Raw genomic sequence first — 26,227 nt, forward strand, 5'->3', positions numbered from 1 at the left:
TGGACCCAATCCTCTCCCGCCATCTCAGGAATCTTGGAATATCAACTATTCATTTCTTTATTATGTACTTAAACTCCCCCTTTCAACTAGACTTTTTGTGACAACAATTGAACATAATTACATAGCTCCCAGCTGAGTAGAGAGGTTTGCCTGGAGCCCACGTGGCTGTCTAGCTCTTGCTCTCTCTGGGAGTCTGCCAGCTGGTGTGCCAGGGCACTGTGTCCCACGAACGGGTTCTAGGTGTGCTGCGATATAACCAGTGTTGTAAATATTTATGGTAATAAAAAATTAAACCAGTTTTACAACCATTCAAACCTCCACAGTTGAAATTATATTTGAACACTAGTTTTATGGGTCCCTCTCTAAACCCTGAAGTCAATAATTACTGTTTTGTGTGATACCCAAGCCCAGAGTGCAAACACTGGTGTCTATGGTGTGTGCCTCCTCTTCTTGATTTTCCCCTTCAATTATTCCAGTCAATCTGGTTTAGTCTTAGTTTATTTATCATCCTTTTGCAGGTGTACATTATGTAAAATAGTAGCAAAAATATCATTTTCATTTGATTTAATTGACTCACATTTTCACAATTTCTTCCTTTAAGCATAGAGAATATGTTTGATTATTACCTTGCTTTCACCATAATGTACAGGAGGAAAGTGGGGTGGAACCTGTGCAGCCTTGCGGAGGCGAGCACTCTGCAGGAGTCTCTCATGGGAGGGAAGTGCCAGCTGTTACCGGGAAGGCCCAGTCACACCTGCACATGCCGAGGGTTCAGGGCCACAGACATCTGCAGCATTCACCGGATGCCTCCATCCCATGTTGCAGGGTCCCAGGCTGTCCCAACCAGAGCCCTGACCTGCCTCTGCTGAAACCTCCAGTGTCTCTGAAGCTCAGTCACCCTAACTATAAAATTCTGAGTTTGCTCCTCACTGTGGCTGTTCTATGATAGAAGGAGAGAGAGACACTTTATAGGCTACTAATGATGCCAGGTCACTCTCACCCTTAGTTCTTGACTGTTTGGTAACCACCAGCAGTCCCCCATCATGCCCCTGTAGTCTTAATCCCAGCAAGCCGATTCCATTGCGTTCACAGGTGCTGTTATTCCCATACTTGAAGAGTCTGAGCCTTTGCACCAGCCCAGGTGTTCACCCTCTACTGGAATATTTTCCCAGGTGAACACCAGTGGAAGTTTCAGCAATTGACTACTGCCTTATTCCAGGGACTATCTATGCCCCATATACTATCCAGAATGGGGTCTTCAGTATCTTGTGAAAATATTATTTTTCATATATGTAATGATGTGAAAGATATTAAAATTCTTCCCTTTCTCAAACACGGACTCCATTCCTAACCAAGCACTCCTAAAGAGTTGTCTGTGTTTCCTGTCTCCACCTACTAAACTCTCAGCCACCTTTTTTTAAATCTCACAATTTTTTTTTCTGCTTTTATTCAAAATTTTAATTGAAATATAGTAGACAAATGGAGTATGAACGAATTCTATATGTACAGCTTAGTGAATTTCCTCCTAGTGAACTCTCTCATGTAAATATCACACAAGTCAAGAAATAAAACATTGTCAGCATCTCCAAACTACCCCCTACCAGTGTCTACCCACCCCTCCCAATGTTGAACATTATTCTGACTTCTGTCATCATGGAATAATTCTGCCTGTTTGGGAAATATATATGAATAGAAGCGTTCTGTGTTTTATGGGTGCTACTCCTTTTACTCATTACCTTTATAATATTTTTTGCATACCACAGTTGTATTTAATAAAAAAAAAAAGATATCTAGAAAATTCCCAAACATTTAGAAATTAATCAGCCCACTGCCAAACAATTAATGGAAACAAAAAGAAATCACCAGGGAAATCAGAAAATACTTTTCTGATTTTCTGATCTGTAAGTATCTAGAAAATACTTTTGCAAGTATTTGTAGTTTTTTCATATTTATTGTTGTATAGTATCTAATTGTGTGAAGGTTACAATTTATTTGTTGTTGACAGATATTTAGGTAGTTTTCATAGGCTCTTACAAATAGTACTGCTCTGAATATTCTTGTACATAGTTTTTGATCAATATGTAAGTATTTTTGTAGGGTACATACTAAGGAAGTGAGTTGCTGACTCATGGGGAATACATTAAATCTCACAATTTTAATAGATAATACATTCCCAGCGTACAATAATCAAAGCACCAAAAGACTATGGGGTGAGACTTCTTCCTCCCAACGCTTTGCCCTAGACTCGCAGTCCTTCCCGAGATGGCTGCGGTTCCCAGGTGCTGTGTGCACTTGCAGAGATGAGTCCGCTGTGCATTTCCACCCCTCGCTTTTCAGCCCACCCTTTCCGTGATCCCATTCCCAGCTCCCCAAAGATAGCATGGCATCTCTGTTATTAAACCTTATACGTATTTTTACCCTCATCCTGTTTGACCTGTCAGCAGCATGCAGCACTGTTGATCACATCCTTCCTCCAGAAACATTCTTCCTTTGGGTTCCATCTCACAATACAGTCCTAGCGCCTCCCCTCCCCTCTATCCTTCCATTCATTCTTTCTCTCAGCAGATTAACCCTCCTCAACCCCCTCATTAAATACTTGAGTTCCTCAGAGCCCAGTACTATGCCTTTTTCTCTTTTGAGAAAAAGATATATGGTATCTCCATTGGCAATCTCTTCAACAAAATGCCTTCATTTACAGATGACTCCCTAGTGTATACAGTAGTCCCCGTTATTTGCAGTTTTGCTCTCCCTGGTTTATTGCCCATGGTACAATATGGTGAGATATTTTAAGAGAGAGATCACACAGTCACATAACTTTTATTACAGTGTATTGTTATAAGTGTTCTATTTTATTATTAGTTATTATTGTTAACCTCTTACTATGCCTAATTTATAAACTAAACTTTATCCTAGGTATGTATGGACAGTATAAGAAGAAACATAGTACAGTATGTATAGGGTTGGGTACCATACACAGTCTCAGGCATCCGCTGGAGGTCTTGGGCATATCCCCCGTGGATAAGGGGGACCACTCTATGTCTAGCCTAGACCTTGTTGACTGTGCACCACACTCATTAGCCAAATTCCTAGTCATATACAGGAATACCTTGGAGATAACGCAGGTTCCATTGCAGACCACTAACAATAAAGCAAATATTGTAATAAAGTGAACCATACAATTTTTTTTGTTTGTTTTCCAGTGCATGTAAAAGTTATGCTTACACTATACTGTAGTCTATTAAATATACGGTAGCATTATCTCAAAGAAACACATACATACCTTAAGTAAAAAATACTTGGTGGCTAAAAACTGCTAACTATCATCTGAGCCTTCAGTGAGTCGTTATTATCTTTTTGCTGGTGGAGGGTCTTGCTTTGGTGTTGATGGTGCTGACTGATCAGGGTGCTGGTGGCTTAAGGTTGGTGTGGCTGTGGCAAATTCTTAAAATGAGACAGTGAAGTTTGCCACATTGATTGCCTCTTCCTTTCATGAAAGATTCTGCAGCATGCCATGCTGTTTGACAGCATTTTATCCACAGTAGGACTTCTTTCAAAATTGGAGTCCTCTCAAGCCCTGCTGCTGCTTTATCATGTACGTTTATGTAATATTTGAAATCCTTTGTTGTCATTTGAATAATGTTCATAACATCTACACCAGGAATATATTCCATATTAAGAAACCACTTTCTTTGTTCATCCATAAGAAGTAACTCCTCAACCATTAAAGTTTTATCATGAGATGGCAGCAATTCAACCACATCTTCAATTTCCATTTCTTTTTTTTTTTTTTCTTTTTTTTTTTTTTCTTTTTTTTTTTTTTCTTTTTTTTTTTTTTCTTTTTTTTTGAGACAGAGTCTCGCTCTGTCACCTGGACTAGAGTGCCGTGGTGTCAGCTTAGCTCACAGCAGCCTCAGACTCCTGGGCTCAAGCGATCCTCCTGCTTCGGCTTCCCAGAGTGCTAGGATTACAGGCGTGTGCCACCGCGCCGGGCCAAGTCTCCATTTCTAATATTCATTCTCTTGCTATTTCCGCCACATCTGCAGTTCCTTCCTCCACTGAAGACTTGAACCCCTCGAAGTCATCCATGAGTGTTGGAATCAACATCTCCCACACTCCTGTTAGTGTTGACATTTTGGCTTCCTCTTATGAATCCCAAATATTCTTAATGGCATCTAGAATGGTGAATCCTTTCCAAAAGGTTTTAGATTTGCTTTGCCCAGATCTATCAGAGGAATCACTATCTATGGCAGCTACAGTCTTACAAAATGTATTTCTTAAATAATCAGACTTGAAAGTTAAAGTTATTTTTTGATCCATGGGCTGCAGGATGAATGCTGTGTTAGCAGGTGTGAAAACAACATTCATCTCCTTGTACACCCCCCTCAGAGCTCCTGGATAACCAGGTGCATTGTCCCTGAGCAGAAATACTTAGAAAGGAATCTTTTTTTTCTTTCTTTCTTTTTTTTTTTTTTTTTTTTGAGCAGTAGGTTTTAACAGTGGGCTTAAAATATTAAGTAAATCATGCTGTAAACAGATGTGTTGTCATCAGGCTTCGTTGTTTCATTTGTAGAGGACAGACAGTAGATTTCACATAATTCCAAGGAATTTTCAGAATGGTAAATGAGCGTTGGTTTCGATTTAAAGTCATCATCTCCATTAGCCCCTAAAAACAGTCCTTTGAAACTTTTAAGCCAGGCATTGATTTCTCCTCTTTAGCTATGAAAGTCTTAGATGGCATCTTCTTCTAATAGAAGGTTATCTTATCTCCATAGAAAATCTGTTGTTTAACGTAGCCACCTTCATCAAATATCTCAACTAGATCTTTGGAATAACTTGCTGCATTTTCTACATCAGCACTTGCTGCTTCGCCTTACGCTTTTATATTATGGAGACAACTTCTTTCCTTAAATCTCATGAACCAACCTCTGCTAGCTTCAGATTTTTCTTCTGCAGTTTCCTCAACTCTCTCAGCCTTCATAGAATGGAAGAGAGTTAGGGCCTCATTCTGTACTAGGCCTTGGCTCAAGGGAATGCTGTGGCTGGTTTGATCTTCTCTCCAGACTGCTCAAACTTTCTCCATGTCAGCAATAAGGCTGTTTCACTTCCTTATCATTTGTAGCCCTTTTAATTTCCTTAAAGAATTTTTTCTTTGCATTCTTAACTTTGCTAACTGTTTGGCAGAAGAGGCCTAGCTTTTTGCCTATCTCAGTTTTCAACATGCTTTCCTCACTAAGCTTAATCATTTCCAGCTTTGATTTAAAGTGAGAGATGTGTGATTTGTCCCTTCACTTGGACACTTGAAGCCATTGTAGGGTTATTAACTGGCATCCTTTTGATATTGTTTTGTCTCAGGGAATAGGAAGGACTGAGGAGAAGGGGAGAGATGGGAGTGACTGGTCAGGGCAGTCAGCACACACTCGCCATTTATTGATTAAGCACTGTCTTCTACGGGCAGGGTTTGTGGTGCCCCCAACAATCACAGTAGTAGTATCAAAGATGACTGATTACAGATCACCATTACAGATATGACAACAACAATAATAATAATAATGAAAAAGTTTGAAATACTGTAAGACTTTCCTAAATGTGACAAAGAGACATGGAGTGAGCACATGCTGTTGGAAAAATGGTGCCAATAGACTTGTTCAACATGGGGTTGCCACAAACCTTCAATTTTTAAAGAACACACAATATCTGCAAATTTCAGTAAAGCAAAGCACCGTAAAATGATGTATGCCTGCATTCTCATGGAAATCTCAAAGACATCTCAAATAAATTGAACATTTTTCAAATTAGAGTCACATCTCCATGGCACCACCACCAACGCCCCCCACATATATAAACTTCTACCCACCTCGCATCATTGATCCTCTCACAGTGTCACTCAACTCGGTGACTACCATTATAATCCCCTTGATAACCCCCAAGGATAAAACAGGGCTTATCCTTGATACCTCCCTCACCCTTGCCACCGTTATCCAAACCATCGCCAAATCCTATTGATGCTGACTGCTGAATAGCTCTAGAATCCATCCTCTTCTCTCAGTTTCTGCTGTCATTACTCTGGTCCCATCATAATATGCCTACGTTATTGAATTAGTTCCTACCTAGTGTTCTTGAATCCATTCTGGCCTACTTAAACCTATTCATTACACTGAAACCAGGGTGTATTAGCCAGAGTTCTCCAGTGAAATATAAACAATAGGATAGAATATAAATTATTAGAATATATACACAGAGAGAGAGAGAGAGAGAGAGAGACAGAGACAGAGAGAAAGAGACAGAGAGAGATTGAGATTCATGCTAAGGAATTGGCTCACATGGTAATCGTAGGCGCTGGCAAGTCTGAATTCTGTAGGCCTGGCCAGCAAACTGGAAATGCAGGTAAGAGTTTACGTTGTAGTTTTCAGTTCTAAATCTGCAGGATGGCCCAGCAGGCTAAAACTCAAGCAGGGTTCCTATGTTGAAGTCTTGAGGCATGATTCCTTCCTTCTTCCTGGAAAAACTTCAGTCCTTGCTCTTAAGGCCTTCGAATGAATGCTTGGGGCCCACCCGTGTCGTGGAAGGTAGTCTGCTTTATTTAAAGCCAACTGACTATAAATGTTAATCATACCCACAGATACCTTCACAGCACACCTATACTACTGTTTGACCAAACACCTGGGCACCATAGCCTAGCCAAGTTGGCACATAAAGTTAACCATCATACAGGATGACAGCTCTAAGTCTCTGTTTTCTTGTATGTATAATGAGAATAGAATAGTATCTATCTCATGGGGCTGTTTTGTGTGTAAATGAGTTAATATGTATAAAACCCCCAGAACAATGCTCAGCACATAGCATGCACTGAATAAACGCTAACCACTATAATTATCAGTATTAAATTATTCATCTGATCCTATCAATCACCTGCCTAAATCATTTCAGTCACCTCCCATTTCTTTTAACCTCACCCTCCAGGCTTCTGTCTGTGCAGGGTCTCACTTTCTCTACTGGAGCCCACTGGGTCTCTTCCACACCCTGGTGCTCACCATTTCTCCTGTCGCAGGACTACCTTTACACATGGTGTGCCTTCTGCCTTCATGTTCTCTTCTCCCTGCTTCACTTAATTAGAGCCTCTTATTAAGTCTTCAAGTCTCCTTCAATTGTGAAAATCTTTCCTGACTTCTTTTATGAGGTCACTTCTCTTCTAAGCTCTTGGAGGCTATGCGTCACTCCTTAATTCTTGTCATTCTTGGCAACTCACTGCACGCGTGCAATTGTTTTATATCTGTTTCCATAACTAGACTCTAAACAGCATGAAGGAAGGAACTATGATTCTGTCACTTATCTCAGTATTCCCTGGGTTGCTAAGAGTATCTGTGATAAACATATAAACTTTTCATATGTCTCTGGCTGAGGCATTTGCCCCTACATGGTACCAACTTACAAAGGACACAGAGACAAGAGAGGTCCAGCTGCTGTATAAACTCACAGTGACCACCCCACAGCTAGAAAAAAATAGAAGAAAGAGACAAGTCAAGTCCATAATTTGTAGCTGTACTCAGAATAAAGGAGCCAGATAATAGTTTATAAGGACGTAAAAACAATATAATAAGGCCATACAGAGTCATGATCAAGGACCTCAAGTCCTTTGACAATGTTTGTGTACTTATAAAAATATTGTTGCATAAAATTTGTGCTCAGTATATATGTGCTAAATGGAGAAATGAACCATGAACCTCTACCTGGAGCATTTGTCTGTTCACATGCCAGTGCCCTCATAGAGCTTATATTATCGAGACTATTAATGTTTCCCAACTGCTTTTTTCCTTAGGATGGAGAAGGATCTGTCTCTTAAGGAGAAATCTGTGAATTATTTGTGCCTGAGATGCACAAACTCTAAATTGTAGAACCAGCTATAACACTCTACCCTACCTTTATTTCTTCCATAAACCATATTTAATTGTCAATATTCAACTCAGCCTCCTAGGAGGGCCTTCTCCAGTCTAATATCTCTGTGATCAGACTCAGGAATTTGCACTTTAATTAGCTCGTAATTGCTAATGTGACTCGTGAGTGCACTTAGGTCTGAGAACCACTGGTCTGATTCTCGAATCTGGCTTTGCAGCAGAAGCACTGGGAAGTTTATCCAAATGGACACCTGAGCTCCTCCTCAACCCTGGTGAATCACAGTCTCTAGGAACAAGACCCAAGATGGCCATTTCAAACTTTCTTTGCTAGAACTCAATGTAATTCTTAAATTTGAGGGATTATGCCACCCTTCATTTCTGGGAATTTCTCCACCATTTTTACTTCAAATTCTGCCTCTCCTCCATTCTCTCTTTTTTTCATGAAAGCATGTTAGACCTGTACTGGAGATTCCCTTCCCTGCTCCGTCATGTCTCCTAAATGTTCTTCCGTGTTTTCCATGTCTTCTTTCCTATGGATTCTCACCATTTCCCCCAGATCATCTACCAATTTACTAAGTCTCTTGTCAACTATATCCAGCCCATGGTTTTACAATTGTTGTAGTTTTTTTTTTTTTTGTTGTTGAGACAGAGTCTCACTTTGTTGCCCAGGCTAGAGTGAGTGCCGTGGCATCAGCTTAGCTCACAGCAACCTCAAACTCCTGGGCTTAAGCGATCCTACTGCCTCAGCCTCCCGAGTAGCTGGGACTACAGGCATGCGCCACTATGCCCGGCTAATTTTTTCTATATAGATTTTTAGGTGTCCATATAATGTCTTTCTATTTTTAGTAGAGACGGGGTCTCGCTCAGGCTGGTCTCGAACTCCTGACCTTGAGCAATCCACCCGCCTCGGCCTCCCAGAGTGCTAGGATTACAGGCGTGAGCCACCGCGCCCGGCCAATTGTTGTAGTTTTTATTTTCACATTTTTACTTGGTTCTTTTTCATGACCAAGACTGACCCCTTCTGCTTTTTATCTCTGTACCTGCACCTCATGTGCTTTCCTCCCTAGACAATGCGGCTTATCAACCTCAGCTTGTGTGCACTGGAATGACTTCCTTCTTATACACATGTCATAAAACATTATATTAATAATTTGTTGTATCTGTCTCTCTCACAAGACAAAAGCTTCCAAAGGAAAGGAATTGTGCTTCATTTTTCTTAGCTTCATTTACTCAGCATCTGGCTTAGAGCCTGGCAGATACAACATACTCCATATATGTTTGTTGAACTGAACTAAATTATTGAGAGGCTCAAAAAAATACAAAATCTTTCTAATGAGCTGTATTCACTCTCAAAATTTTATCTGTTTTGGAAAGTTTAACCTGGTGAGAAAAACATGCAAATCTTAGGCTAGAAAGTTTTTCAGTGGATTATGTACTTAGAAAATTGGGATCAGTCCAACAGAAAAGTTCAGCACTTGTTAAATGCCTACTTGGCTTTCCCAGGTTAAATATCACTTATAGTATAATTTTCCTTATCTAATTTATAGACTCTTTCCCGTTTACTCTGTCATAGAAGACAGCAATAAAAGTCCTATAAAAAAATAAAGAGTGCTATTGAGAAAAGTAATATAGAAGTGACTAGGTACAGTATTTTCTCTCCTTAAAAATATATAAGTGTGATGGCACTTTTGAATAGAAAGAATAAACAGAAACAATATAAATAATCAACGCCTGGTTAGTAACTATAGTTCCCATTAAGCCTTTTCAAATAACCAATCAAGATTCTTTCTTTTCATATATTAGAATAATGGAATACTTCAAGATCCCATAGATTTTGCTCCCATGATGGACAAAAATTAGGTTTGCCAGCAAAGATCCTTGAGATATTTTATGCCTCAAATCTTGCAAGGTTTCTTTTTCTTTTATGGAGTGTATGTATGTGTATTAAGTATACACAGGGATTAGCAAGGGATTTAAAGCATTTAAGAAGCATGGGTTTTTGTTTTAAACATCTTAGATTACTTTTAAGATAAGAAAAATAAATTATAATTTTAAAGCTTAAAAAAAGATTTTCTACAATTATTTTTTTCATTGTTTATGTTCCACACCTCACTTTGAACATTTGAGGCTCAGAGCACTTAAACAGCATGAGTTAATTCATCCATGTGTGAACCTGAGGGGGTTTTAAAAAGTTCCATTTGGTGTTTGGAGAAAGTGAACATCAAGGCACTTGCCTCAGATTACCCTATTGTTGATGGACTTAAGTTAGAGGAAGGACTTAGAATTTTCCTGCTAGATTTCTCTGAAGCTTATGAAAGTCACTGAAATAACTTTGAACAATACAGTACGTGTGAAGACAGGAATGGATTTTTTGTTTTGTTTTTTTTTTTTAGCTGTTTTGACCTACAAAGAGTGTCAAGGGAGTTATGGGTGGGAAATAAGAATCAGAAGGACTGATAAGAATAAGATTAAAATAAGAATCAGAACCCTTCCAGAGAGGGGTTTTTCTCCAGCTCAGAGGGAGGGAGTGCTGCAGCTTTGAATTACCTGGTGCAGTGTGGGACTTTGATTTTTATCTCTTCATATTTACCCTAAAGAAAGGAAGCTGATATACTCCACAAATTCCTTAACTGCACTTCGATATTTATAATTTCCAAAACCTGCAATTCCTTTCCGTCAACTAATCTCTCTCTAAAGCTGATATTGGCCTTCTACAGAAAAATGGCTGACATGTTACATGGACCACGTTCCCATGGAAACCTCCACCATCTGCAATGATCTGGAGTTTCTGCTGTGCCAACGTCCCCAACACACACTCATGCTTGCCTAAGTGCCCCCATGTATACAAGCACACGCATGTCCACGAGGACACTCAGACAGCTTTGTGGCCAGCACCTGGCTCTTGTCTACAGATATCCTCCGGTTGACCTTCACAGATGTACGCATCAGAGCCAACAAGAAAGCCTAAAAAACAGATTACAGTCCCACACCCAAATTCTAATGGAGTAGGATTAGAGAGAATCTTGAGCATAAGTATTTTTAAAAAGCTCCTCGGATGAATCTGATGTGCACATGTGAGGCTGTAGAAAAAGAGGGAAGCCTTAAAACCCCTTTTTCAAAAGAGTAGATGAAGGAAAGAGGCTCATCACTGAATTAGCTTGTCTGACAGTAATAATCTCCTCTGTATTTCTTTTCTAACAGCTAGTGGATTTTTATCCAAATTAACCTATTTCTTAGGCTAATGCATAGAGTGATGTCTGCTTGATAATCTCAGGCCTGGCTCTGTCTGCCAGTGGGGTTTTGGATTTCCAAATAAAAGAATTGTAAGTTATAGTGGCAGTAGTACAGACTTTTCCTTTGGGGGGAAAAAAAAAAAAAAAAGGAGGAAGGCTCTATGTCAGACATAAAAGCATAGCCTAATTTAGAAATCTGTGATTGAAATTGCCCTACCAGAATCATGTAATAAGATCTGACATGGCTTCTAAATGTGTTCCCACTTTGGGATCAATGTACTTGGTTGACAACAAAAACAAAAAGTAAACATTTGGGGGAAATGGGAATGGAATTTGTAATTAAAAGATAGAGTTTTGGTTCATTTAGAAAAGGCAAGTATTGTAATCATTGCACTACCATGATCACTACTTCCAGAAAGGTCTTCCACACCATAACCAGGAAGTAGAAGCAACATAGGTATACATGGATGGATAAATGAGTAAACCAAATGTCACCTACACATACCATAGAATATTATTCAGCCTTAAAAAGGAAGGAAATTCTGCCACATGCTGCCATTCGAATGAACCCTGAAGACATTATTCTAAGTGAATAACCCAATCACAAAAAGATAAATACCGTATGATTCCACTTATATGTGGTACCCAGAGTAGTCAAATTCATCGATATAGAAAGTAAAATTGTAGTTGCTGGGGGCCGGAGGAAGGAGGGGAAAATGGGAAGTTGTTGTCTAATGGGTATTAGACAGTTTTGCAAGATGAAAAAGTTGTGGAAATTGGTTGCACAACAATGTGCTTATACTTAACACTGCTGAACTGTACCCTTAGAATTGATTAAGATGGTAAATTTTATGTTGTGTGTTTTGTACCACAGTTAAAAAGAAAAAAGGAGGAAATGTCTTCCAGTTGAAAAGTCAAGTTCATTTGTGACTCAGAGTAATTGGCATTGTCAGTTTGGATAAGACACTATGCAATTGAAATTAGAGCAAACAGAAGTTAGTTTCGACTTTGACACATGATATTTAAGCAAAATTAGGGAGTACATTATTCATCTATTCTTTTCTTTAGACAGTTAAAAAGTATTTATTTGTTGTACATCTTGTGAGGCAAGCTTTAGTTTCACAGAAGCTTGGCTGTTCCTGGGTCAGTCTTACTGTTGTCTAGCGGGATCAGATTCAATGTGGCGGTCCCAAGGGTGTATTTCTGGGTCCGGAACATTCCCATATCTGAGAGTCTTCTGCCAGGCCAGTGTTGCTCCTGCTGTTGCGAAGGATGGCCCAGAAGCTCAAATCCAAACCAGAACTGGGCAAATACACCTCCTGTGAGTTTTCTAGGTCAGGACCATAACAGGCAACTCATCAGTTGTCTAAGTTGGGAAATCTTGAACCTTTTCTTGATGAACAACTCATATGATTATCCTCAAATCTTACAATCTGAGATTCTGGGAAGTTGTGACACCACACATCACCAGCAAGAGACGAGGCAAGTGGTTTTAAGCCAAGCCCACATGTTCCCCTCCCTCCTTGTGATCCTCGCGTATCTCGGAGATGAGGGTGTGTGATGGGAACAGGCTAGAAGTCTACCAGACAGAACATTGAGATTTGCTTCCAGATCCCTGCTTGGCAGGTCCGATTCGTGTGCCATCTTTTCAGTGCTGGATTTTTAATGCAATTAGAGAAGGCACCTTGCTAGAGAGTGAATTAAAAAGAGAGACAGACCTTTGCGTCCAGGAAGACCAAGGAATAATCTGCATTTGATGGCCTGTTTTATAGCAAGGACATTTGTTTAGACTTGTTAAAATATGCAATCTGAAACTTACTAATAGCTCCAAAGTAAAAGTTCACATCACCACCACACCTTTCCCTCCCTCGCCGACTCCTGACATGCTATTCACAGGTGCCAAGTGCTTCTTTCACTGGATCATGCCTTTGCAATTCCACCTCACATACATAAAACCCAATTCACACACAACATCAGATTCTGAAATTAAACTTTTGTTCTAAGGACTATTAAAATAACTATGTATATAAATCCAAATAGTCTTCTCTCCCCACCTATAAAATGTGGTTTCATGACATGAACAAAAAACCTTCTCGAAATAGTGGCAAAGAAAAAGACAAAAATGTGTATATATAACTAACAAAAAAAAAAATCACAACTGGAATGTTGAGTATGAGAAATGAAACTTGATTTAGGCTGCAAATCCTGCTTAACATTTAGGCCATTTCCTCAAGTGCTAAACTATGAATAGTTCCCCAGAGCAGGACTGACACCTTTCAGTAAAGAAGTTTTCAGGTGTGGCAAACCATTGCTATCTCTCCCATCACCTTTAAAGGTTCAGGGGTTGGTTTGCCCCAGCGATTAAGGACAGGAGCTGCAGGAAAGCTGAAGGGACAGATTGAGCTAACAGTTGTCAGACTCCAAGGTTTTAGCTCAGAAAAGCAAGGGGGGATTTTGTTTCCGTGTTGGAAACACGATATTCTTGTCATCAAATGGACACAGGCTACAATGTCACCCATAGTAGATACAATATCTTCAGTACACATATATAAAATAGCATAAATGTGAATAGAATTGAGGAGAGACTGCAAAATATGTTTGCAGTGAGACCCCCAAAGTGACCTTGTCTTGTAGGTCTTGGGCAAATGAACTTAAGGGTAGTTCTGCTTTGATCATTAGGTTTATCTATAGTTGTTGAGTCTGTATGTTTGTAATTTATTTGAAAATCAACTCCTTTCTTTGCTTTCTGCCCACGGCACACTGAGGAACTTGGTTTTTCTGACTACAGGACACTCTCGGAGCCTGTTTTACAATATGGTGTCCACTTTATTACAGTTGATAGCTGAGAAGGAGCTGAGAAGAGGAAAATCAAGAAAAGAGAACTTTTAGAGTAGCAAACTTAATTGAAGTGTGGAACACTCTCTGAGGTTCTAGATAAAAGTAGTTGAACTCAGTATATGCAGACTATATATCATCAGTTCTGTGGCTCAGTAATACTAAGTGGTTGTGACTTCCTCAAGGAAGAAAACACCTACTTCATCAACTTATTCTAACCACTTATATGGCCCAGTTAGTTTAATAGTCAAGTGAAAAGTGAATATTACCTTTCAAGTACAAGTAAAAAAAAAAGGAAAACCACATCTTAAGCTAGGAGCCAACTTCAATGCTTTAATTTCTGGTAATTTCTTCATTATGCATTTAAATGTTCTCAGTTAAATTAACTGTCAACCATTGCTTCCAATGACCTGATGGGAAATTTTAAATTTTCTTAAAGGAAAACTTAAGATTCTTGCCCCTATGAAAATATTTTTGTTTCCAGACATAAACTAGCTTAAACCAATTGAAAAATTAAAGAATTGACAAAGTACTCATTTAATTGGAGCTACATAATATGCAACTTTCAGATATTACTGTAAAGCTGTGGGCTCAGATGATTCATTGCCAAGAATCGATTACTATCTCAGAAGTTCTAATTATGAAGAATGAAGATTCTAAAATAATATCAGTAACACTATTAACTAATATCATGCCACTCATCAATTTTCAAAACACTCACCCATACACTCTCTAACTTTTCACATAGGAAATGCATTTTAATATGAGACCAGGTCCATTTCACTTTAAACCTAGATATGGCTGCTGTGAAATTGTTTCAGGTCTGCCATAAGAAATCTGCAGTTCTTTAAACACTGTATTTTATGAGGAAATAATACATATCCCAGAAAACTTCCCACTTTGCTGCTTTCTCTAATTTCTCCTGGTCAGCGTACAAAGCTCTTCCATGCTGTCGAGCGTCATTTCTCCTGTGACGATAATTTTCCTGTCCTCTACTTGGATTTCCTTATCATTCATTAAGTCGTTTTAAGGCCAGCTCCTGTACCTCCCTGAGCCTGTATCCCATGTAATTTCACTGCTTTCAGGGCAGAGTGGAGTCTGTGAAGGAGAAGAATATTCACTGGGAAAGTCAATTTAATTAGGTTCTCTTTACTACACCAAAAAATACTTAAAATGATTAAAGCTCCTTGGTGCTTCAGGATCTCAATTTTCCAGTCCTTAAACACATGCCATTGCTTTATGATTCGAGATAAGTCACAGATGGCCAATAGCTGCTAATTTTCTTCCAGAAGGCAGCCTGAGTCAAGTTCAAAGGGAGTGCCGGGCACAGAGGAAAAAAAAAACAGTATCTGCCCAATTATAACGTCATTGCAGAGAAAAGCTCTTCATTATTTTGTACTCATGATAGAGGAGCTTAGCAGGACTTTCACTAAGCAGGTATGGGAGTTCTTTTTCACCACGTGTAAATTTTATGCTCCCTGGTTTCTCTTCTCTTCCACCCACGTCACTTCTGACAGCCCTTTGCCAACTGCACCGACACCTGCGGAGGCGGGGCTGAGAAACTGAAATTGCTTCATACACAGCTTTGGCCCTTTGGGTGCTCTCTGTCCCCAGGGAGAATTGGACTGGAAAACAGCTTCCTACCAGGCTTGGTTAGGTGTGACAGTGCGTCTCTCTCTCTGTTCTCAGGGTGTGATTTGAGATTGTAAGACCAAGAAGCAGACTTGGCATTAGCAGGCGCTGGCTACGTTTTCTTTTTGCATGACCTGCTTGAGTGCTCAGTTTTGTTCTCTGCTGTGCTCAGCCAGTAATATGAAAATTTATGTATTGCACCATAGGTTCTTTCCTTCTCATAAAATTCTCATTATCAGCCTGATTAATGTTTACTGAGTAAGAAAGTTGAGATAGCATTGCACAAAGAAAAGAACGTGAAAGCAGAAACCCCTTAATCTCAGAAATGGGCTTTTTTGACATTAGAATACGGCATATAGCAGAATGCTCTATGAAAGCAAGTTTGCTGGTAGAACTGATCCAGCTTATTCTTTCAAATTAGCATGATCTCAATTGCCTAGACTTTCTGTCAGATGCACCCCAATATATACTATATAGAGTGACCTGTGTCTGCTCCTCCCTTGCTCTCTGTATAAAGAGGGCTTTAAGGGAAGGCTGCCTGCCTAACGTCCTGCTGCTTCTGAGGCTGAGACCTTAGACCTGAGGGATCTCAGGTACCCCTCTAGGTTCCAATCATATACCCATCCCATTGCCCTACAGCCCATATGGCTAAGGAGCAGCGTAATATCGGGGGCAGGGGGCTGCAGGGGACTGAGATGAGGAGTCAGAAAACCAGGCTCTCAGTCCTGCCTCTTGCAGCTTTATTAGCTGTGAATTTGGCTAAATCATTTTATTTTTCTCAGCTTCTACTTCTACATCTCCAAAATGCTAGGGCTGGACAATTTGGCCTCTAAGAGTGCATCCAATTCTGTATCATCTAACATTTGATGGTTCTATCTGACCCTAATTCATACTGAGTGGTCAAGTCCATGGCTTTAAGACTTTATGGTCAGAAGTTAGACACTGCTCCCCCTTGCTTTAGAAATGGATTTATAGAATCTGAAATGTCTTCTTATTCAAACTCCCCACAATGTAGGTCACTGGGTAGCACATTGAGGTATGCAAAACATAGTGATGGGAGACACAGTCTGCAGACAGCCTGCATGGATTTGAATTTGGACTCATCATTTCACTTTGGGCACGTTAATTAAGCCTTTCTGGGTCTCAGTATTTACACCTGAAAATGGTATTAATAATAGTCCTGCTTCTTTGAGGTGCTATAAAAATGAAATGAGCTAGTACATATAAAGTTCTCAGAACCATGCCTGGCATGTTGCAGGTGGTCAATCACTGTTAGCTTCTCTCTGGAACATTCCCAAGAATGGCCTGTATACCACATGCAAGGGAGGAGAGCATACTGTATTTTAGGGCAAAACATTCTGATTTTTGGACAACTCTATTATTAGAAAGTTCTACTTTATCATTGAAATTCTTTCCAAATGCAACATTATCTCTTTATCTTGTATTAATTTGTAGTTTCTCTTAAACAAACACTTATCAGGCATTCTGGAAGCAGAACATCTGCTGGCAAACTCTGCTTCTGTCTCTAATAATTATTTATCCCACAGAGGGAAAGAACTGACACTTGGCTTCAACCAGGGGCAAATTCTTCCCCTGTGGTGATTTAGGTTGTTTGTTTAATTACTGGGAATTTGTTTGCTTTTTATTAGAAATCCCAAAACTTCTGCATTTGGTGAGTAATTAAATTGTGTTTCTATAGCATTTTGTAACATAAAATAAGGTGGGTTGGGACTCAGCTGGGAGAGAGACTGCAAAGGACTGAAAAATGCCAGCGCTGATTTCCAAGACCGGCCTCTCTTGGCCATTAGCACCGAGCAGTGGTCACGTGGGGCGAGGCTCCTGGTCAAGGTTGTGACGAGTCCTGACGGTCTGTGCATCAACTAGCTCCCTGTGACCTTATCAAAAGAAATAAGACTAAGCTACATTTGCCTTTGTGATTGTTTTCCATTCAAGGCATTTTGTAAGAAAGATTCATCTGATCCATTCTTTGTCACTTCAGATGACTCAACAGAATGATCACAATCACCACAATCAATTCAGGACCCTCCGATGAGAGTCACTAAGGGGAAAGAACCACACCTGGCACAGATTGCCCTTGGCTGGGCTCATCAAGTCTTTCCTTTACCTCTCGGTTCCCTAGAGATACCATGGCAACCCATGCAATAAGTGCCTCAGCATCACACTGCAAAGCTGCTCTGCTTTAGCCAAGCCTGTCACGCTGCCTTTCTAGGTTACCTTTAAGTAACTCTAAAAATTAATAGTTCTATTGATCAGTGAAGACTCCTGTTGCCACTGAAAAGAAAGTCAGCATCGGGAATCAAAAGACCTTGGTTTAAGTCCATTTAGCTATTTACTTACTGAGCCACCAGGCTCGGGTGCACTGGAACCCTCGGGCAGCCCCGCGGTCTCACCGGCTCAGCAGACACGACCCGGGTGGCAGCCAGGTCGCATCAGTGAGCAGTGGCTGCTGGGAGTCAAGGACTGCGAAGCCAGGGCTGGAGCACAGGTTGAAGGACTCCCCAAATCAAAGGCCTGCCGTGGACTGGGAAGGAATATTCGGGGCACATATTTGACACCTCTAGACTTTAAAATGTTCTCCTGAGGGTATGATAACACAAAACAAGATGAAACATGTGAAATTGATTTTTAAGTCAAGTGGTATCCAAATGCTACTATCACTTTTATTAGCTTCATTATTAGTGAAGGACTATTAGAAGAGAAATGCAAGGAGGAACCTACCTATACTTTCTGTATTCAAACCAAATTCCCTTGTTCGTCATTGGTGGTGAGCATTTTATCAGCGGCCTCCTGAAGGCAAAGCCCCTGTCTTTGTTGCGTGTGCTCTCTCAGTGCAGGAGGGTGGGACGGGCACAGGGGATTTCAGAGCAAGTGGGGGGAAGCTCTGCCCCGGCAGGCTCCAGAGGGAACTGCCGTGGGGGCCAGAGGCAAGGCCGAGTCTGCCTGGGCACAGCCAGCTCTGGCAGGGGCTTGGGTCAAGGCTGCTGCACGTCTGTTCGCAGGCAGCAGGTTAAGTTTGTCTGTCCATACAAAGTGAGGAGGAGACAATGCAATCATGCAGAAAACTTAACTGGAAAAAAGAAAGAAAAAAAGACAAAAGTCTTGCTATCAATTAAGTACAAATTTTAATTTCTGTGAAGTATGACAAGGACATCCTTAGAAAAGATACTTTAGTGTTTTACTGAAGAGTTGACACTTTTCCTTATGTGTTTCAAGCAATAATGATAAAAACAGAAAGACATAACTACTATTTTGCAAGCACAGTGCTAGATACTGTCATTTCTATATTACGGCATTGGGTCCCCACAATAGTTCCATGAAGAGGGATCTAAGGCTCAGAAATGTCATGTGCCTGGCCCAGTTTCTCATGGCCAGTGAGTGACAAAGCCCAGAACCAAAGCCCAGAACCAAAGCCACGATTCACAGTGTGTGGAAATACCCAGAGACTTCACACAGTACTGGCAACTTGGTGTTGAAACTCGTCTATAAATAGTTCCTTGGTTATTTCTAATTCTCTTTGACTTGGTATAATGCAAGCCATTCAGCAATACGATACAGATAGATATTTCCTTTTCAAAACATTGCACAAATACATGATTTCCTCCCTCTTTCCACCCTGTAGGAGAAGTAGGAAAAGAGCAAGTTAATAGGAATTTACCTCCAAGCTATAAAGCCTTCCTATCCTTTCAGTAATCACTGCGGAGAGTTCTAGTTGCTAAGGAGACCGTAACAGACTCCGTTGGATTCAAGTACAAACTCAGGTTGCCTTGCCAGTGAACGCCAAAAAAGCAAAGGAAAATATTATTGTTGCTGAAATCATTTGATGTCTATGACTAATAAAAAAACATGTTGGCAAATTGAATTACTTGAAATGTCCAAAGGGCTTGGTTAAAGCTATGAATTAATAGCATACAGCAGTTCTGTCTGGAGAGAAGAAAAAAAAAGAAGACAAAGATGTTAAACTATTGTAAAATGTATCTGAATAACCAAAAGGTCTCAACAGAAATCTTAGACAACCAACTGAGGTCTTTTATCCAATTTTTAGTATAAATTTAATTTTCCCCACCCCTTTCCCTTATAACTAAATAATAAAGTTTGTATATTTAAAGTCACACTATCCTTGAATTCTAAGGGACTGATGGGCCTTCTTGGCCTTTTTATCCAACTTCTCCCAAATACCAGAATTAGTCTTAAAGTGTCCCTGACGGCTGTGCCGACCCGAGGCTGCCAGGGCTGAGGTGTCCGTTCACTCACGTGCTGCGCCCCTGGTGGGGCCGGAAAAAGCCGGAGGTGCAGAGAGCTTGGGGCGGGGGGAGGGGGGATGAGCCAGCCTGCCAGGCACCGCTGACCCGGGTCCCAGGGCTCCCTCAGGGCCGGCCTGAAGACGCCCACCCAGTCTCTGCATCCCCCTCCCGGAGCGGGAGGTCTTTGCCCGGACCCATCCCACCTTGTTGTGGACGTGGCTCTGATTGTTGGCGGCTGCTTCCTCGTGTTGTGCCAGAATCTGCCCCTTGTGTTTTCTGCCCATTGTTCTTCATGGTGTCTGAAGAACAGCACTGTGTGACGCAACTTCCTCTCCTCCTGAATAGTCCCTTAGGTGACTAAAGTCAACTGTCATGACTGTCCTGTGCACTATACTGTCTTCTCCAAATTAAATACCCTCAATTTCTTTCTCAGATCATAAGGTAAATATACAAATATTACCACAATAAGAAGAGACAGAACATATAATCACCATAAGAGAAATAAGAGTTAAATATTTTAACTGAAAAGCTGAAAATTTTAACTGATATTAAGAATCACTGTGTGTATGCACCAAGCTCTTGCATTCTGTCTGTCAAGTCGTCCCATCAAAATGGAAATGTATGGGTAGGACTTTTTCTTAGTGACAGACACCAGGCCAGCTCCTAGTGACGGTCCATCAATTCTCACCAAGCTACATTGATTTTTTTCTTGCTATCAATACATACCTTGAGAAAAGTTTCTAGAAAAATACATATCTACATATGAATAGTTATGACATAATTTGAGAATTTGAATACCATCTATTAAGAATTAAGAGAAGGGCAATGTAAGGAAACTAATTCTACAGTTCTTTCTTACTCAAGCTCTTATAATAAAAAATTTCAAACATATAGAAAAGTTGAAATAATTTTCTAGTGAACACTAGATGCTACTGTGAACATTTTGCTATCTTCGATTTATCACGTCTATTCATTTCTCTATCCATCCACCAACCCATCTTACTTTTTTATGCAGTTCAGTGGAATTCGCTCTCATCAGTACACTTAATCCTTAACACTTCAGCATGCATAGCATCACCAGTTCTTTTTTGGTATCTTTCATTAGCACTCTCTTCTAAATCCCTCTTGCCATACTTTCCTTCATTCTTTCCACTTTCTCAATTTTCATTTCTGTACCCTTTTTCCCACTTGATAGCCCCAAAGCTATAAAGGAAAGTGTAAAAGGAAAGTATAAAAATCTGAGCATGGAACCATCTTGAAGTAGCACCAGGAAAGGTCCCTGGTGAGCACCCAGGGCCTCACAGGTGCTTTCACTGCAGGCCTCGGATGGACAAGGTCCTCACTGAACAAGCTGAGCCAGCCCAATGAGAGAGGGAGGTATACATTGTCATGATGACCTAATAATTTATCATTAGAAACAATGTCAAATACTCAACGTATTTCTTCATCAGTTCAGTCTCTCCCTGAACTAATCTACGTGGCAGGCCAAATTGGGAAGGTTGTTAGTGAATAGAGACTCAAAGGAAGGGAATTGGTTAGGGGATCTTAGTGGCCTGGCCAGCACAGAGCCTGACACCCAGGGGATGCTTCATAACTGTTAGCTCAATGATGGAGGGAGTCCATGGATATGAACTACCGCTCTAGAACTGCCACGGAGACCAGGCACCTGCGTTGTGGCTCAGGGCACTTCTCACCTGGATCGTGCGGGGTAAACTCTGCCAAATTCTACCCCTCCCACTCCCTTTAAGGAAATTCCATGACTACCACTCTCTTTTAGGCGTGTTTATGCCATTAATTAAGCTTTAGTGAAGTCCTGATCTTCGTGCTTTGGGCCTGGAAGATAACCTGTCTTTAAAAATGGGACACCTGTGTCTATTTGATCCCATCTTTGATAAATTGAATTTACTGGATTTACTCTTATAGAGGAGAGTGATCTCCTGCTGCCCGAGTGTACTCCCTCCAGAGGTGAGGGAAGAACACACTCTTCCCTGGTGAGCAAAACCATCCCTTTCCCTGTCTGAAGATTTATGTCCAGTAAGAAATGTTAGTCATTTATTTTCTGGGCTTCCTAATCACCAGCCCACAAAGACTTGGCAAGGTGAGCTCTTCAGTGGAATGGCAGCTACGCAAAAGTGCAAATACAGCACTTTTCACAATAGCTTCTCCAAAGTCGCAAATAAATCCAATTTTGATAAATCAAATCCACTTTGAAATTCATAAAAGGCGTTTTCTAGTCATAAAGTCTCAAGGTGAACCCTTTGGTTATGTAACATCCTAATGTAGCTCTCCCAAATGTTTAGATCTCATAAATCAGATTATTTTATAACAAGGCATTCCTGTCCTCTACTGCTTAAAAGCTCATTCTTACCCTTGACACTTTCCTTATATAGATACCATAGTAAATATCTATACATATCAACATTTTGTGGTCACATCAGGCACTTTAGAGTTTATTTGAATGCAAACCATTATGGTTTGGGGGAATGACTCAGAATCAGGGCTCTATTTCACATGAGTCTACTTACAGATCGCACAGAAACCCTGCTACTGTTAGGCGTTAGTACCTCAGTGGTAAATGCCAACTGGCAACTAGAGTTCTCTAATTGCCCGTATTATAAGCAACCAATCACAGGGTCTAGACTGAAAGCCCCTGGAGAAGGTGGAAGCTATTGTGATGCAGAGTTGGCTTTTATTGCTGGGCATCAAATGCACTGACAAGAGCACAGACACCGCGTCCCAGAGCACACATGGGACTCGGTCTAGGCAACATCTACGTGGGGCTTCCGAGGAAGAGTTTGTTCTGACGTCATTAATTCCTTTCATCCTTTGATGCATCTGTCCCTAGTGACGGAAACTCTTATTTTTTTAAGAAACTAAAGCACAAAAAGACAGTGAAACGGCTACAGACTGATTTGGTAACAGCTAAGCAAGAGGCTGCCTTCACAGTCCTGGAACTCAGCGAGAAGGTAAAGACTCTCTGGGAAGGAAAGCCAGCCCCTAGAGGTCAGTACTTCCCCGTGATGGTTGCACACGGCCCACCATCCTGGGTGGTGCATTATATGTATCGTTTTATTGGTGACAAAGCGTAAATGGAGGCCACTGTGCCGGCAGCCTGGTGGCCGGGCAGCACCCGGGCCTGGCCTGACCTCCACGTGGCGTGAACGGACACAGCACGTGAGCTGCTGATTCCGAGCTGGATTTGCTCTCACCCTAAAGAGGCAGAGTGAATAAGTGGTTGTTTAAGGGAAAATCTCTGAGGCTGAAGAGCTCAACTGAAATGTACCTGAGAAGTGTCGTTGAACAGCAGGGTGGCAGTGGGGGTGGGCAGGGCCTGCGAGGGAAGGCTGGTGCCTGCAGGGACCGAGAGGAGCTCAGGAGTAAAGCACAGGCTGATAAACTGGACACGGGAAGGGGAGTGATTCTTTTTTTTTCCAGTAGGTGAATGAACCAGAAACCAGCAGGGAAGGCTATTTGGGGATGAAATCTGGGTAGTTCAGAAAATTTTTAATAGCCACATTGGTTTTGATTTTTAAAAAAGACTTCTCCAACTAAGAAACTATAAACACATATTAGGAAAAAAACAAAACCAAACCAAAACTTCAGATCGTCATCATTAGCGATCTGAGTTAACATTTAATAGAGTGCTATGTGCCTGGCGTTTTGCTAAGCGTTCCGCGTGTATTTAATTCTCAGAATGACCTCTGAGGTAAGTGCACTTATGAATTCCACAAGAATAAACAGAGGCTTAGAGATGTTAATTACCTTGGCCCAGGTTGGATCCATGCAAGCAACACTTAGCTTCCGGAGCTGCAATTTACCCTCCCCCAGGGTAGCTTTCCCAGCTTTGCGAGACTAAGGACACTTCCTCTCTGCTAAGTAGCAGCAATATCCAACTTTGTTTCTGCCTGGTGGATCTCTTGCAAAGCTGTGGTTCCCTGGGATGAATGTCTTCCTTTGATGTGTGCCACTCTTGCAAAGCCAGGAACATGCCATTGTTCTGACCCCAGCTTCCTTCATTACTCATAAGTAATTTCGGAAAAAGAGGAGCAACATGGAAACAAATGGAGGAGGAAACAAATGGCTTCAGAAAGGGAGACACTCCCAGCATCCTGACTACAGGGTAACGCTTTTCACATGAACTTGGTTTGCATTTTCAGTTTTGAACAGTGCTCTCCCAGGGTTCAAATGGCATATAACACTGTCACCTTGCAACATACACAGGGCAGTTGGTTTTTTCTCTTTCAACTAAACAACATAAAGACAGTTTATAAGTTTACTTTTAACCACCATGGAACCTAAAGAAATAAAAATCCGTTAGAAGATAACATGCATGTAAAGGTCTTCATGCTGAGGCGTCACAGCCAGACCTCCAGTTGGTTGCATGGTAAGAACCTGGCAGAGAACGCATTGGAGAAAGTCTTCCAGTTCACTTGACAGAAGTCAACTTCTTGACTGCATTTTAAACCAGGTGCAAAGAATATTATTGCAAGATATCTAATTCTTGTTTCTTTCATTTTTTACCAAAAAAATATTATTTGCTATGACACTTTTGTCTCTTGGATATTTTGATAAGTCAAAAATTATATAATACTATGGTACCAGGACTTTAAAGGTTTGGAAGAGGAAAAAAACATTAAATCCTACCTTTCTGTCTTTGCTCATTTTTTCTCTATATTTCAGTTTTAAACAACAAGGAAAGAAAGAAAGAAAAAACCAGTACAGAAAACATAAAGCCCTGATATATTTATGTACAGATACAAATTTAAAATTTAAATAAAGCCAGTCATCCTAAAGTCCATTGTAGATCAAAACAGTGACCCCTTTTGGGACTTACATGTTGCTTCTCTTATTTGGTGGAGAAACTGAGTCAGTGGACTGACACTAAGATCTTAAATGAAATACTTGTACATTCTTACTCTCCCCCAGCCCTATACAGCCTCACCCTGAATTCAGTAGCCCGGGAGAGTGTCTCGGCCACCGTGACCCCAAAGCAGTACTGCCTGGGGTGTTCAGAGACCTTGGTCACTTTGCTCTACCTCTCAACTCACTTCAGAATAAAATCTGAAAGGATGTCCGGGAACGTTAACACACAATGACCCCTATTTAACCACAGAGCAATGAGGGCTGACCCACCGCTCCACACACGTATTTCTGGACCTAGAACACCTTCTCTGCCCTAGTTATCTTGTGTTATTTTATAAAATGTTTGTTTTGGGTTCTCAAACCTCTGTTTGCAAATGGCAGACGCCCCAGTCATAATAGCTTAAGGAGAAAGGGTGATTTATTGGCACATGTAAACAAACCAAGAGAGGACATGCTGTTAGCCTTCCAGTCCGGTGGAATCCAGTTCTCAGGTAGCGTCAGGACACTCTGTGTCACTCATCTCTGCTTCTCTGTGCATCGAGACTTCATTCTCTCAAGCTAGATGTCGGTAGAGACTGGACAAGTGCCCATAAGCAGCCATGGGCTGCCCTCCTTGTCCTCTCTCCTCCAGGGGAAAAAAGAAAGCATTTTTCCACTAGCTCCAGTTAGAAAAAGTACACGAAAGAACTCTGTCTTGGCTTGGATTGAGTACCCATCCCCGGATGTGAACTTCTCTGTGGCAGGAGGAGAGGAACTACGGTCGGACAAGCTTCGGCCGTGGCTGCCACTGGACGGCAGGGTGAAGGGAATCAGGGCAGGGAAGGAGAATGCTCTGGCTGGCAGCTCCCACCAGAAGCTCAGAGCTGGAGCGGGGACAAACACTTCCTTAACGGGAGGGGTGTGCCACTACTGGAAAGAAGGAGTGATGGACAAAACCAACATCTCCAACACACTCTCAGCTAGTGACCAGGTTAAAAAGTAATGTGATGCTTAATGAATCACCCATCGCGTGGGTATTTGCACTTTAAAAGCAGATTCTTCTCAATGAACAAAAGAACTAAAATTCCTGTGGTATAATTTCGGATCTCATAATAGAGAGTGAACCATTTTGGGAAAGGAGTCCCCTTCCAGCCTCCACCAAGTGCCACGTGGCCGCCTACTCTGAAGGCCTACCTGATTGTAACAATTCATATTGCAAGGAGGTAAAAAGTGTTGATTCTAAGTGACATGTCATGTTACCTGGCTTAACATTAAGCTACTTTTCTGTTATAGTTGCAAACTGATTAATGACATATTTCCAAATAAATTAGAACATCTTTTTACCAAAGTGTGTAATTTTTCCTTGTTTGGTTCATTTTCTAAGCAGTCTGTAGGTTACCATTCAGGACTTCTGATCAGAGGGAAGTTCCAGAATATTTGGAGTATTTTAAGCATATTCATATTCAAATTGATGAAACAGTGAGCTACCAAACTTTTTAAAAACCATAAACACAGTAAACTATTTCACTGG

At 40.9% G+C, this 26,227-nt stretch overlaps 1 protein-coding gene across 1 annotated transcript in view; it reads left to right on the plus strand.

Annotated features, from left to right (window-relative positions):
- The window catches only part of CCDC192 (coiled-coil domain containing 192), a 194,472-nt gene that overhangs the window by 115,678 nt on the left and 52,567 nt on the right, over positions 1-26,227 (plus strand). The window contains exon 6 of the mRNA XM_069492784.1: positions 22,725-22,857. Coding sequence (XP_069348885.1) covers positions 22,725-22,857 — 133 coding nt within the window. The remainder of the gene's footprint in view (positions 1-22,724; positions 22,858-26,227) is intronic.

The sequence above is a fragment of the Eulemur rufifrons genome, chromosome 17 (genome assembly GCF_041146395.1).
Source record: "Eulemur rufifrons isolate Redbay chromosome 17, OSU_ERuf_1, whole genome shotgun sequence".
Taxonomy (NCBI): Eukaryota; Metazoa; Chordata; class Mammalia; order Primates; family Lemuridae; genus Eulemur; species Eulemur rufifrons.